Source organism: Centruroides sculpturatus, unplaced genomic scaffold (genome assembly GCF_000671375.1).
Source record: "Centruroides sculpturatus isolate CEXI.00-Female unplaced genomic scaffold, Cexi_2.0 scaffold249, whole genome shotgun sequence".
In the NCBI taxonomy this organism is placed as follows: Eukaryota; Metazoa; Arthropoda; class Arachnida; order Scorpiones; family Buthidae; genus Centruroides; species Centruroides sculpturatus.
In genome coordinates, this window is record NW_019384482.1 from 487,756 (window position 1) to 502,484 (window position 14,729).

General features: G+C 31.3%; 1 protein-coding gene across 1 annotated transcript in view; it reads right to left on the minus strand.

Annotated features, from left to right (window-relative positions):
- The window catches only part of LOC111621498 (protocadherin Fat 4-like), a 66,919-nt gene that overhangs the window by 12,753 nt on the left and 39,437 nt on the right, over positions 1 to 14,729 (minus strand). The window contains exons 17-20 of the mRNA XM_023363654.1: positions 11,707 to 11,840; positions 11,588 to 11,631; positions 11,355 to 11,427; positions 4,608 to 4,666 (exon numbers count right to left, since the gene is read on the minus strand). Coding sequence (XP_023219422.1) covers positions 4,608 to 4,666; positions 11,355 to 11,427; positions 11,588 to 11,631; positions 11,707 to 11,840 — 310 coding nt within the window. The remainder of the gene's footprint in view (positions 1 to 4,607; positions 4,667 to 11,354; positions 11,428 to 11,587; positions 11,632 to 11,706; positions 11,841 to 14,729) is intronic.

Sequence of the window (14,729 nt, forward strand, 5' to 3'; positions counted from 1 at the left end):
TTTTTTTTTTTTTTTTTTTTTTAGAGTATCAAAATGTTTATTTTTCTAGCTGTATGGAGCATATTTTATTCTCATATATGATTAATGAAAAATTAATGAATGCATTTGATACAATTTTAAGCTATATTGATGAGTATAAAACATGGGTCGAGGTAGATACTGAAAGAAATTATATTTATAGATGTTCTTATAGGAATATACAAAAATGAAATTGGAGGATGTAATACAGTCGACCTCCCTATAACACGAGTCCCTATAGTTTGGATTCCTATATCACGGCAAAAAAATTGCAACAGTATTCGTACAAACATGCTAAAAATCTCCTATAATTCGGTAAAACATCATCTCCGACTCGTGTTATGACAGGATTGCACAAACTGTTGAGTTTAAACGAGCAGCAGACCTACCAAAAACCATTTATTATTTAACGTCCATAAAAATTATATTTATATTAATGATGTCTCCAAAGTTCAGCGAATTTTTCGCAAAAAAAATAATTTATCAGGAAGCACGCAAGCGCCATTCAATGACAATCTCCACGATGAAAACAAGCTTAAGCAACGGCGTAGTCGAATGGTGCACACTCAGTAAGTAATCCTACAATTTTTTGTTTATAGCATAGTTTATATGGATTATTCCCAAAAAATTATATGTATTTTGGAAATGTTGAGTCGAATTAGTCTAGAATCGATTAATTTTATGGAAGAAACCTTTCAAACAGCTGTAGTCCATAAACTGCGTATGTGCCGGGTTGTGATTGCCTGGACTCTTAGAAGCTGGATTCATAAAAACAGGAACGTATCTACCATGTTATAGGGGGGTTGACTGTATTATTATTCCAAAAGATATCTATATCTATACTACTATATAAAGAGACAATGTATTTTTCATTTGTGTCCACTAACCTTGGAAACTACTGAACCAATCTTTACCAAATTTTAACTGTAGCATCTTTATATGATCCCTAGAATGTTTACCATTAATCAAACCTACAGATTTTTAAAAATTAAATAAAACTGCAACGGATTTTTGTCTGTCTATTTCTCTCTCTTCTTTTCACTAGATGGCAACACATGAATTAGTACTTTCTGTCTATAAGAAAAGTCTATTCTTGAAGTTTACTACTATATTTGCAGAACTGACATTAAATTATAATTAATTAATTAGCAAAATCTTTGAGGAATTAAAAAAGTGACATTGTTAAAATTCATAAACCTATATGTTTTTCGATTAAAATTATTAAAAATGAGGATAAAAAAATATACGCCAATTTTTATTGTGGTAATAATGCTGTTAATAATTTTATCCAAAACCAGTTGGATAATTTGTTAGATAAAATAAATTATGTTGAAATTAATTTAAATACTGTTTCTAATAATTCAAGACATTTATATCATATTTGCAAAGAAAAATTTGATGACAATGATCAGCGGTGGCCTTATCCATTGCGAGGCTCTGGGCGGCAGATCTTTGCGAGGCCCTTGTCCTTTGTGCAAAGTATGTGAATTGAAATAGTAGGCACTTATTAATATTAATATATACTGTATTATAAATTAAATTTATTTTATTGTTATAACTAATAGCCAAGGATAAAATAAAAAGTTTTAAATATCAACTTTTTTCTACTTGGTTGTTGCGCGAGGCCCCTCCAAGAGCGAGGCCCCGGGCGATTGCCCTGCTCGCCANTTCCGTACATCATAAGATATACGTTTACTTGCTTCATCTTCTGACAAGATGAAAAACAGCTACCACCCAAAAAATGTTTTTATAATGAATTATCAAGAGAAAATATTACAGATGATGATTACAATCATGCTCAATTAGTTTGGAAAAAATTTCACTGTAAAACTTTTAAAGACTATTTAAAATTATATCAATATGTTGATACTATATTATTATTAGATAAAATACAGCTACCATTCAAGAAACATTTTTATAACAAATTATCAGGAGAAAATACTACAGATGGTGATTACAATCATGCTCAATTAATTTGAGAAAAATTTCACTGTAAAACTTTCAAAGACTATTTAAAATTATACCAATATGTCGATACGATATTATTAGTGAATATATTCCAAAATTTTAGAAAATTAAGTTTAACATATTATAATTTAGATCTTGTATATTTTATAACAACAACTGATTTAACGTGGAATTTCAGTTTAAAAAGGACAAAAATCCAATTAGAATTATTTAACGATCTCAATATTTACTTGTTTATTGAAAATGGAATTAGAGGAGGAATAAGTTTAGCGATGAAAAGATTTTCAAAAGCAAATACAGTAGAGCATCGATTATCCTAATCGATTGGGGTTGTTCGGAAAATTGATTTTTGGGATAACCGATTATGTACGAAAAAATATATTAACCTGTCCCATGTTGAAATTCACTCAAATCCTGGCATGTTCTTAAATACTCTGTCATGGTCATGCCAGTGCTGCCAGCTAAAATATGCACACTAACAAAAATAATATTGGAGTAGCCCAAGACATAGCCAAAGATTGCAGTGCCACAGCACTAGAAGAAATTTAAATTTTCCAACTGGAAAGCTTTCGGTTAATTGACGTTTCAGTTGATTGCCATTCAGATAATCGATGCTGTACTGTAATCCATTAATACCCAAAACTTATGATAAAAATCAACCTCATAATTATATTCTGTCCATAGATGCAAATAATCTTTATGGGTTTGTAATGAGTGCATATTTACCTGTAAATAATTTTAGATGGTTGTCCAAAGATGAAATAAATGCTTTAGACATATGTAATATATCAGATGAAAATGACATCGGATATATCTTAGAAGTAGATCTAAAATATCCGGAAAGTATTCACGATAGACATAATGATTTACCACTTGCTACTGAGCATACTAATATCCTGTATGATTTATTATTTAATTATGAAAAAACAGTATTAGGTAAATTAAATTTAAAATATACTAATAGTAATAAAACATTGGTTCCCACTCTTTTTGATAAAGAAAATTATGTAATTTATTATAGGAATTTAAAATTTTATCTAGATGAAGATCTGATAGTAAAATTCATAGATTACTTGCATTTTGTCAAAGTGCGTGGCTTAAAAAATATATATTATTTAATAATAAAAAAAGACAAGAATCGACTAATGATTTCGACAAATCATTTTTTAAATTAATGAATAATAATTTTTTCGACAAAACATATCAAAATCTAAGAAAGCATATTAATTTAAAAGCAGTTAAACCAATATCATAGATATCTATCTAAACCAGTGTTTCTCAATAAGGGGATATTGCCCCCATGTGGGCGTTTTCCCCATGGGGCAATTAGTAACAATTTATATTTTGGGGGCGAAAAATAATTTTCTGGGCAATATAGTAAAACATTATATTAAGAATAATTAGATATTTTATTTGTTTTATATCCATTTAATAAAATGTTATTAATATGAAAAATGTATCCTATAATATAACTAAAAAAATAATTATTTCCTAACATGAAAAAACAATTTTGTTTCTTTATAGACAATACTCAACTGCTAATTGATTGGGGGAATTTTTCATCTTTGCCATTAGATGAAAATACCATTCGTCATTTAAGAAATTATATTGACTGGGATATCATCAGTCAACAAAATGATTTATCTCTCACATTCATTTCTGAATTAGCTGTTAAATTAAATTGGGAAATCCTATGGAAAAATTATATATTCACTACTTCATTTATTGAAAAACACATTAAATATGCAAAATGGGATTTAATTTGTGAGCATCAAATGTTAGACAAATTAGTCTTAACCAACTTTTCAAAATATCTTGATTGGAATAAAATTGCTGAATTTCAAATCCTTTTGGATAATTTTATTAGGGTATACATACATAAGTTTGATATTAAAAATTTTTAAATACTAACAATTAAAAACTATGACTTTACGCATATTAAAATATTATCTAAACTGGAGTTTTGTTTCTCATTACCAAATACTTGACCACCAATTTATTGACGACTTCCAAAATCAACTTTCTTAGTGTTACATTTTAAAATATCAGAAATTAGACCAGGAATATATATCAACAATCACCAAAATTTATTTCTCCACTTACTTGTAGAAATGTGTCATGTTTTAGATAATGTGAATGAAAAAACTGGAAAAGCTTAAATAAAATAAAGTTATTTACATCTATTAATGTAAAAATAAAAAAAAAATTAAAACTAATTTTGTTTTTTGTTGTTATTTCATACCGTTGTCGTGTTTTAATTTTCTTGGATATTAAAACATTTAATAATTGATACAAAAACTGTCTTATTGTTAAAATAAAATTAATGTAATTAAAAGTTGTGATCAGTATGTGTCAAACCACTACTACTGTTAATGCAGTTTGAAATGTAAAACTATCTTTCAAACAATGTTTGATTTCTCTTAGTAATTTATAAAAAAAATTATTTTAAAATGAGTGTTAGAGAGGATAAAGTTCTGTTCAAAACAATGGAGAGTCAAATTATAGATGTATGCTGAATAATATTAATAGATTGATATATTTTTAATAATTTCTTTTCTTCTAATGAAACAAAATAGTATCATTTTAATTAAATTCCAATCATTAACTACATTATTACCAACCTTTCAGCTTATTCTGAAAAACATTAACAGCTTCATCTTGATTCCATATTGGATTAAATCTAAAATAGAAAATAAATTCAATTTTTCACATCAAATTTTCATGGTGCATTAAAATATAAGATAAAACATAAATACAAATCTTAGTGTCAATTAATATCATTCATAACTAATTCATTAGAAAGAATACATAATCTGACTTTTTTAAATTGGGAAAATATCAAAATTTTTATAAAATCATATACCTTTACTTATGTTTGATAACAGTAATTTTAAGATTTTGAATTGCATGTAGTATTTGTCCCCCCACTTTAAACTCCTAAGTTAGCTTTATTTTAATGCTAACTTAGTTTTGTTCATTTAAGATTCTTGTGAATTTTAATGTTGTTGTTATCCATTCAGTTGTTCAAGATCACTGGTGACCCTTTTCGCAAGCTTCTGCCACAGTTTCCTATCCTGTACTACTACCCTCAACTGGCTCATGGTCATTCTGGTGTCCATTTTGATGGTATCAAGTCAGCACATTCTATTGTGACCAGGCCTTCTCTTATTATTGACAAGGGAAAGCAGCATCATGGACTTTTTTGTGTGACTGTGACTGCATTACAAGACCAAAATAAGTGAGCCTGAGCCAAGGTATTCTTTCTTCTAAGGACATGTCAGGTTTTTCACAGTCTAGAACTTCCCTGTTAGTTACCCTATCAGTTCATGGTATTAGAAGCAGCTTCCTCCAGTGCCACAGTTCAAATGCATCTATCCTTTCTCTGTTGGCTCTCTTTACAGTCCAACTTTCACAACCATACATGACTATGAGAAATCTAAGAGCCTGAACAAGACTGCATTTAGTTATTATCTAAATATCCTTGCTCCTCCAAATTTTTCCATGCTTGGTATTGCATTTTGTCCTAATGAAATTCTTCTCTTGATTTCAGATGTTACTTTTCCATCACTGTCAAGTTTTGAACCAAGAAAGATAAAGTTCTGAACATGATCTATGGTTTCCATGTCTATTTTTGTTTGAGTCTGGCTTGTTTTGTCTGTTGTCATCATTAGAATAGATTTCCAATAGGTCCCGGGTCATGCAAGGGTTCTCGGCAATGAGACCACTGACCATCTTGCCAAACAAGCTGCAAAGTCTTCAGTCATTAGTACTTTCAGTTACATTCCTACCTGGTACTGTACATCAACAATCACATCAAGAAGCAAATCTTCATTCTCTGGCAAGACAGCTGGGACCATGACACCACTGGTAGGCTCACCTACACCTTCATCCCCAAGGTTGACACTACTGTGATTCTTTGTCACTTTTACCCTAGTTACATCCTCACTCAACTACTTACAGGACACTTTAAGCAATACTTGCATAGATTTAAGCTTGGGGACAATCCACAATGTAATTGTGGTATTCAGGAGGACCAAACACCACTTCACTTAGTTTTTTGCTGCAATAGGTACTGTACAATCAAATTAGGGATAGTTTAAAGAGAGCTGCTATTCTTGAAGGGTACAACTGGCCTTGCAACACACACCAACTCATTCACACGCGTGCAATGTTCCATCATCTACTCCCATTTATATCCCTTAGTGGGGCTCTTGAGAGCACTCACTCCAATGGTACAGATGGCAATTAGCTTCCTCTTGCTTTGTTTCAACTGTCAGTATATACAGTAGAGCGTCGATTTTCCGAAAGTCAATCATCCGAAACGTCAATCATCCGAAAGATTTCCAGTCGGCAAATTTAAATTTTCGCCAGTGCTGTGGAGCTTCAATCTTTGGCTATGTCTTGGGCTACTCAAATATTTTACGTTTTTGATACTAAACTAACATCTGAAGTATAATTTTTTATTGTTTTTATATTTTTCAATATATTTTGTTTGTACAAAATAAAAAAATAATTTTTAACGATACAATAGTCTTTGTTAGGCTTAACATCGACGAAAATTCAACGCGAAGCGACACACAACGAAGAAAAATTTCAACATGGGATAGGTTAAACTATTTTTTCGTACATAAATCGGTTATCCGAAATATCAGTTATACGAACAACCCCAGTCCCCAATTGATTCGGAAAATCGACACTCTACTGTAGTTGCCTTATAACTTTGTATTTTAATTTTTATTTTCTGACTTCTTTTTAGACTGCATTCAGCTAGTTTAAGTTAGTCCTAGTTGTAAGTTAGATTAGGGACTATTAATTCATATGCTTCTATGTCCTTATTTTCTACAATTTGTTAAATGTTTGTCTACGAGGACTGAGCTTATTAACACCAGTGCAATATGACCTATTAATAAGCTCAGTCCTCTTAGACAAACATTTAACAAATTGTAGATTAGTGACTCTTAGCTTGGTTTCCAGTTAGGATGAACCTAACCAGACGACTACAGCTAACAACCCTAATCTAATTTAACCTAAGTTATGGTAGGTTAGTTTAGTTAGTGAGTTAATGTTTAAAAAATAAATAAATAATAATAAATAAATAAAAAAAATGAAGTGGGGTGTTGCTTGTTTGTCTTTTGTCCATCCGATCATCTCATCTAGTTTGTTGTTGTGTTCGTTTGTTTTTTCACACTGTCTATCAAGCTGTTTAGTATTAAGATTTGTGCTCAGGTTCAGTTTCATTAGTATTAAGTAGTTATAAGTCTTTCTACTAACAGCCACTTGGCACTAACTTCTACACTTAGCTATTCATGGTGCACTGAATCATTGGTGTTCACTACACTCAGGTTTTCTTTTAGATCCTTTGGGGGACTATAGCCTTGCAGCCTAAAAACTGCACACCAACATCAGACATAGAGGTTACTGTAGCCATACGTACACCATTCAGAGAGATCCTACCTTTCTCTACTATCTATCTCCTCTCCCTCCTTCCCCTCCCCTTTCCCTTACCCTCTTTACTGCCAGCTAAACACCTGGTATACAGCCAAAGTCCTTCTTGTATGTATGTATGTATGTATGTATGTATGCATGAATGTATGTAGCCATCACCTTGGTCTTTTTAACATTGAGGTGGAGGCCCATTTTTTACTTTCAATTTTGAATTTTGCTGTGAGAAGTCTCAGGTCATCCTGTCTCTGCAAGCAGAGTTGTGTTGTCAGCATAACAAAGATTTCTGCCACCTATATTTACTTCTATCTTCAGGTCTTCTAAAGCAGATTTTCACATGATCATTTCTGAGTAGATGTTGGAAAAAAGTGTCTAACAGAATAATCCCTGTCAGACACCTTTACTAATTTTGAGCCAGTCTTTGTAACCCTGTCTTCTCTGTGGTTTCTTGATTGGAGTCAGTGGCGTAGCGAGGGGGTGCAAGGAAGTGTATTGTGCATTGGGTGCTACTCGCAGAGGGGCGCCCAAATGGTCTCCAAGACAAACTATATGTGTTTCTGGAGAGGGGAGGAGGCGCCAATAAAGTGTCGTGCCCCGGGTGCCAGTTATGTTCACTACGCCACTGATTGGAGTACAAGGATTTTATGAACTTTACTAAATATGCTGAGATACCAACTTCTGTATGGCTTTCCAAAGCTTATTTTGATTCACACAATTATGACCAGAGGGTAAGCACCTCTTTAGTGCCTCATCAGGACTGACACCACTCTGTCTTCAGGATAGACACAGAAACTGCAACTTTGAAATTTGCATGAGTGTTTACATGTGCAGGCACTCTGATTTGGGATGGATGATGATTGAGAGATGGATCAGAAGTGAATCACTCGGATACAAGGTTAACAATTAAAATAATCAATTTAATTCAACAAAAAAGAGAATACATAGTTCTATGCTATCGAATCATGGTCGAGAGAGAGTTTACAAGAAACTGTGAGTTAGTATATATACCTTTGATGCACTTAATTGTGCAGATTTCCGGATCGCTGACTTTTGGTCAGTTGAAGCGGTGGGTAGGCGTTAATTTTTATTTTTCTTGGACGGAGTCAAACCAATGGAAAACTGGAGGATATAATAATCCTGGGAGTTCGAAGGCATCAAAAAACACAGTAGGAATCCTTGATAGCCTGGATGACGACGATACCTCTCCTGTTTTTCCAGGGCACTTGTTTGATGCGCTTGCAAACTCTTGACGACCCCTTATCCTTGAGTCACACCTTTTATACCTCTAAATCACATTATCCTTTTTCACCAATCATGAAATTTTGCTATTAGTTCCTAGTGACACATTTGATGAGTCCCTGGGAAAGGAATTGACTCCAAGGAGAGATGCAATCATTCTCTGGTAATAAAATTGGAAAAATTTTCGTAAGACGAAAAATGAATTTTCTCTCCAAATTTTTGTCAAGTCTGACTCTCACACAATTAAATGCCCTGATATATGAAGCACATTGTGGAATGGCACTTTTGGATATTTTTCTTGCATAGCATGAAGATTAGTATTGAGTTACAATAGTTGCACTTTCTTTTGTCATATTATAATCATTTGTGTCTGAAAAAAATATATAAATTAAAGTATTAAGTATTTAATTATAGCCATATTATAGCCCGAATATTTAGGTGGTTTTTGGATTATTATAGAAATTAAAATTTTGGCAATGCTTAGATACAAACACTTAAAAAGCAAAATTTTGGCAATAGATACAAACGTTTAAAAATTTCTAAAAATTCAGTTATAACCATACCAAGTCAATGAAGCACATGTGGAATGGCACTTTTTGAATTCATGAGCTTTCTCTATTATCCATCTCAAATTTTCAATTTGATCACATGTGCCTCATCCACATTGGAAGCCTACTTGAACATCTGGAAGTGCCATTTCAATAATTGGCCTTAACCTTCCTTGTATGAGCTTAAGAAGTATCTTGCTTGCATGTGGGATAAGGGCTACTGTGCAATAATTTGCACAGTTACAAGAGTCATCTTTCTTTAGTTTAGGGATAAAGATTGGAAAAAAAATCAATCATGTGGCCATTGTGCAGCTTTCCATAAAAGCCATTATAGGTTTAACAAATTTTGGTTGTAGTAACTCTGCTGGGATGTTGTCTATGCCTGATACTTTTCTTTTGGCTAGCTTTTTCCTTGCTTTTATCACTTCTGACATCAGTATGAGTAGTTCTAAATCTGAATCATGTGGTGGATCAAACCCATGACTGCAAGTTTATAGTTCTGTATATTCTATCCACTTGTTTCTAATGCTCCGTTGGTCAGCAGCTCCTTCCTATACTTATCTTTTATGTTACCTTTATGGGCCATGAATGGCTTTTTAAATTTTCTGATAGGTGTGGTGAAGAGGTTCCTTCTCCACAAATCAGAAAATTTGTAGCTCTTACTAAATTATACTTCACATTGTTTGCATTGGTCATTCCAGTATGCTTGTTGGAACTCTGCATTCAGTCACTCTACTTGTCTGTTACCAATTGCTTTTGCTGCCCTTCTAGACTCTGTGATTTCAATTGTTTGCTCGGCCAACTGATTATGACATTTTTCTGGGATTGTCTTTTGACACGCTTTAGGCAGCTTCAGTTATTGTAGATTAAATATCATTCCAAAGTTATTCAATTTTCTTCTCTGCTGTATCAAGCAACTCAAATCTGTTTGTCACTATGAAAGTAAATGAAAGAGGGATCTTGAAAGTGTAAAATTTTCACTGTGGGACATCCTTATGAACAACACATTTCAATGTACATGATACAATATTTCTACTTTAAAAAATAAAAACATTTATATTTGAAAAACATAAACTCTATATAATTTTAAAGTTTGAATAATGAATATGAATTTCTTCAGTAATTTACTTATGTTAAGAATATTATAAAAATATAATATATACAGGTAACCTCCGTATAACACAGTAGTTACGTTCCAAAAAATTGCTGTGTTATGCAAAACTGTGTTATACAAAACAAAGAACTAGTACGAAAAGGAGGGTTAGGTTCCAAAAATTAAAAAACATGCTATTATAGTTTCATAATTAAGATAACTATATTTATTAAAATTTTCTTAAGAGATACATATTAATATAAATTAAACAATGTTTTCTTTGTCATCACTAAAAGCACTATTAACTGAGAACGTTTTCTTTTTGGCAAATTATCCTTATCTTCTGAGCATTTTTCTGCATTATCTTCAGATCCATGCTTTACCTTTTGAGAAAAGTATGTAATTTTAGATTGCTTGCTTCTAGTTAAATGATCTTTATAAATTTCGTTATATGGTGCTAAGCACTTATGAAGAATAACGCAAGTCTGGAATAAGAAAAAAGCATCTGGCAACATCAGAAGCAGAAGCATCACAATCTGGCAATATTGAAACAAGTTTCGAGAAGGACCATGTGTATCGACAGAAGACAAGAAAAGAAAATTCACATACTTAAACACTAATAGTTCACGAAAATTATTATTTTCGTGAACTATTGTATGTAAGTATGTAAAAATTTATTACTTAATATTTAGTACTTAAGTATGTAAAAATTTATTACATTTCAACTTGTATGAGGGTTTTACCCAATTCGCGAACTGTGTCAAAGTGAATCCGTGCTATAACATTACCATGTTATACGGGGATGGTACCAATTCTCGAACTGTGTTAGAGTGAATCCGTGCTATAGAAGTGCCGTGTTATACAGGGGATGGTACCAATTCTCGAACCGTGTTAGAGTGAATCCGTGCTATAGAAGTGCCGTGTTATACGGGGTTACCTGTATTTAAAAAGATTATGGAACTACCGATAGTGAAATGAAAATTAAAAGCTGACTAATCCTGATTCTATAAATTGTTTGTATTTTCAAATAAGCATAGTTTACTTACCCTTGCATAGCATGAAGATTAGTATTGGGTACAATAGCTGTACTTTCTTTTGTCATATTATAATCATTTGTGTCTGAAAGTAATATAGAAATTAAAGTATTAAGTATTTAATTATAGCCATATTATAGCCTGAATATTTAGGCGGTTGTTAGATTATTATAGAAATTAAAATTTTGGCAATGCTTATAGATACAAAAACTTAAAAATTTCTAAAAATTCAGTTATAACCATACCAGTATATGCCTTAGCAGTTGCTGCTTTTAATAGTCTTTTGTAACTAGAAAATAAAAAAAAATGTAATTTTAATGCAGTATTAACTTGCATACAAAATTTATTTTATAGAGAAACTTACCTGCTAATTCGAATGTAATAAACAATAAGTAATAGTAGCATACAAAAAATTAAAGTTCCAATAGTAGCTACCAGAATATATGATTCTTGTTCTTCCCAAAATGTCTTATTTATGTTTTTACTTGTAGTATGACTCTAGAATGTTATGATTAATTTGAAACTTTTAAATATTTTAAAATATTTTTTCAATTTGATGTGTTATATAAAATAACATATCAAATTGAATATTATTGATAATTAAGTTATTTCAACATATATTAAATCAAAACACAAAAAGAACTTATATCAATATGAACATCTCCTATAAGTGTTCTTGTTTTTGCTGTAATTATTGTATAATGTCTTTCTATATTACTGAAATTTAATGGAGACAGGTTTGAGCAATTTCTTTAAGGCATTGCAAAATGGAAGTGTTTATATATTTGAACTAAAATTTTCAAATTGCAGACCTTTACATTCTCACTGTCTTCCAGCTGTCTGTCCTTTGTTAATGTTGATAACAGAGTTAGATAGATAAAAATCGTGACCAGGTATAGAAAGCTTAGGAACTGTATGCCCCAATTAACTATTTACAAACTTCTAGCCTGAACCAGAAGTCATGTGAATTCAATTCAAAATTTTCTTCAGAACGGAGTTAGATAGATGACTGGCATCACTTGATTGGTTTCAGGAGAAGTATGATATACAGTACAGGGACAAGACATCACTAAAATTCAGACCAAAAATATAAAAGTTTAGGGGCCAAAGACCTTGATTAACTATACACAAACTTCTGGTTCAGACTGGAAGTCACATATTTTTTAAAATTAAAAGCTGATTAAAACTTGCAGTCCAGCATTGTGACAATGTCACAATAAGTAATTGCTCATTTTATATAGAATGTGATAAAGTAATTTTTTGTTTAGATGTATGTTTGTCGTTTGTGATCTGGAAAAATTGTTTTATTCTCTTTTCTTTTTTTGTTTTACCCCTCCTGGGTATAATAAATATTGAGTTCCAAATTATAGCCTTATATTTGTATCCTATGAGATTTTTAACCAACCCAAAATGTATTTTTTGATGGCAGCTTTATCACAAACTATTTAAAGCTTGAGAAACAAACAGTTACAAAACAGCTCAGCATTATAGGGAAGCTGAATTTACAAACTTTTCAAATTTGGAGTACATGATCAATGCATCCTCTTAATTTTTTCTAATTGAACAAAATGTGGAATGTATTCATTTTGACCTGCTCTACAACTTTACAATTGGAACTGTAGTTCTATCTATAATAGGTGCTGAGATAATTTTAGCCCCTCTTTCTTTGGGGTAGGGAGAAATTCACTTATGTACCGATGAATAGCCCATGCTCAATAATATATGAAAACAAGCATCATTTACATAAATCTGACAGTTCTTTCTTAGCTATTAGCTTGGATTGCATTTTAGGAGACATCGTATATATGTATACTATATATACTATATATAGTGTGTGATTGGTTAATGAACAGTTTGGTTAACAAACAAACCAGATAACGAACACTTTCGCAAAAAATTTTATATTTGGTTAACAAGCACCTCACAGAATAAACACAAGAAGCGACGTAAAGTAATGAATACCAATTGGTCTTCCCTTGTCTTCAGACAAGGGAAGACCAATTGGTCTCTCTCAGGGATGATGTAGATAGAGAAGGTTGGAATTCGGAGGTGGAAGTTCAGAGAAACTCTGTGGAGGAAGTTCCCATGTCCTTGATGACGGTGGTTTTATATGTTGAATTTCAAATGGTAGCTGTATTACGTATTATATAGGTAAATGTCTCTTCAATCCGAACAAAATTTCGGTAGACTTTCTCACAGCTCAACAGGTTAAAAATCTCCTTTATTGTTTTTCACATATGCATTTTGGGCAAGTTTAATTTTCCTGCCCCTCTTCAGTGCTACAAAACAAATTCATATTGAATTTACACAAAACAACTTTATAGTAGAAAATGTTTACAAGACATAAAAAGACACTTTATAATACCTTAAGATTTCCCACATGTTCTTTCATCTTTTTTACAGTACTTGTACTATCAATTTACAATGTTTTCAAATTTATAATTTTCTCTTAAGGGTGTTTTACATCGAAATCCGTACCATTATGCTACACAACTAATTACAAATTATAATTATTAGTAACATTTTAAATCACTTATTTATAACAAATTTTTTCCTTTAAAAAAATATTTACTAAAAAAAATACATACATGTTTTTCTTTAAAAGTGTCACAACAATAACAGAGTAGTATACGTTGTATAAACTTTAAAAAGGTTCAACATACAATAAAATTTTCACGACAATGTATAATCTTAGAAATATAAACTATTGACTTGTTGCGCCCCCTATCATGTTATACCATTGCTGGTCGATTTGCATGCCATTGGAAATGTTTATTAAATTATTACCACTGTATTTCATTATTTCTATATGTTCTTTGAATTTACGTTTATATATATTTTTCTCACAGTGTAGGATTTTAATATTATTTCTATCTATTTTGCAGTTACTATTTTTGATGTGGTTATACCAAGGTGAATTATCATGTTTTAACCGTATGGCAGCTTCATGTTCTTTTATCCGTAATTCCAAAGTTCGACCCGTTTCACCTATGTATTCTTTAGGATTTTGACAGTTGCAATTAATTTTGTAAACAGTTCCAGTTTTTTTCAATTTATCAGTATTGGTTTTGTATTTTCCTAATTTATTTGAGATTTTATTTGAAATTTTATTGGTCAAAGATGGGGCCAAAATTATATTGTCTTTTTTAAGGCATTTAGAGCTATTATTATAAATATCAGCTATGTAAGGGAAGGGTTTGTAATTTTTATCTTTCTTATTTTTTGTTATAAATCTATTATTGTAGTATTGTGTATGCCAGTTTTTTAAAAGGATTTTTGGATAACTATTAAGAATAAATTTATCATCTAATTCGTTTAATTCAGTTTTGCGTTTCTTTTTACTGGTAGTTCTAGTATATATCTTTTTTAATTCCATTATATATGTAT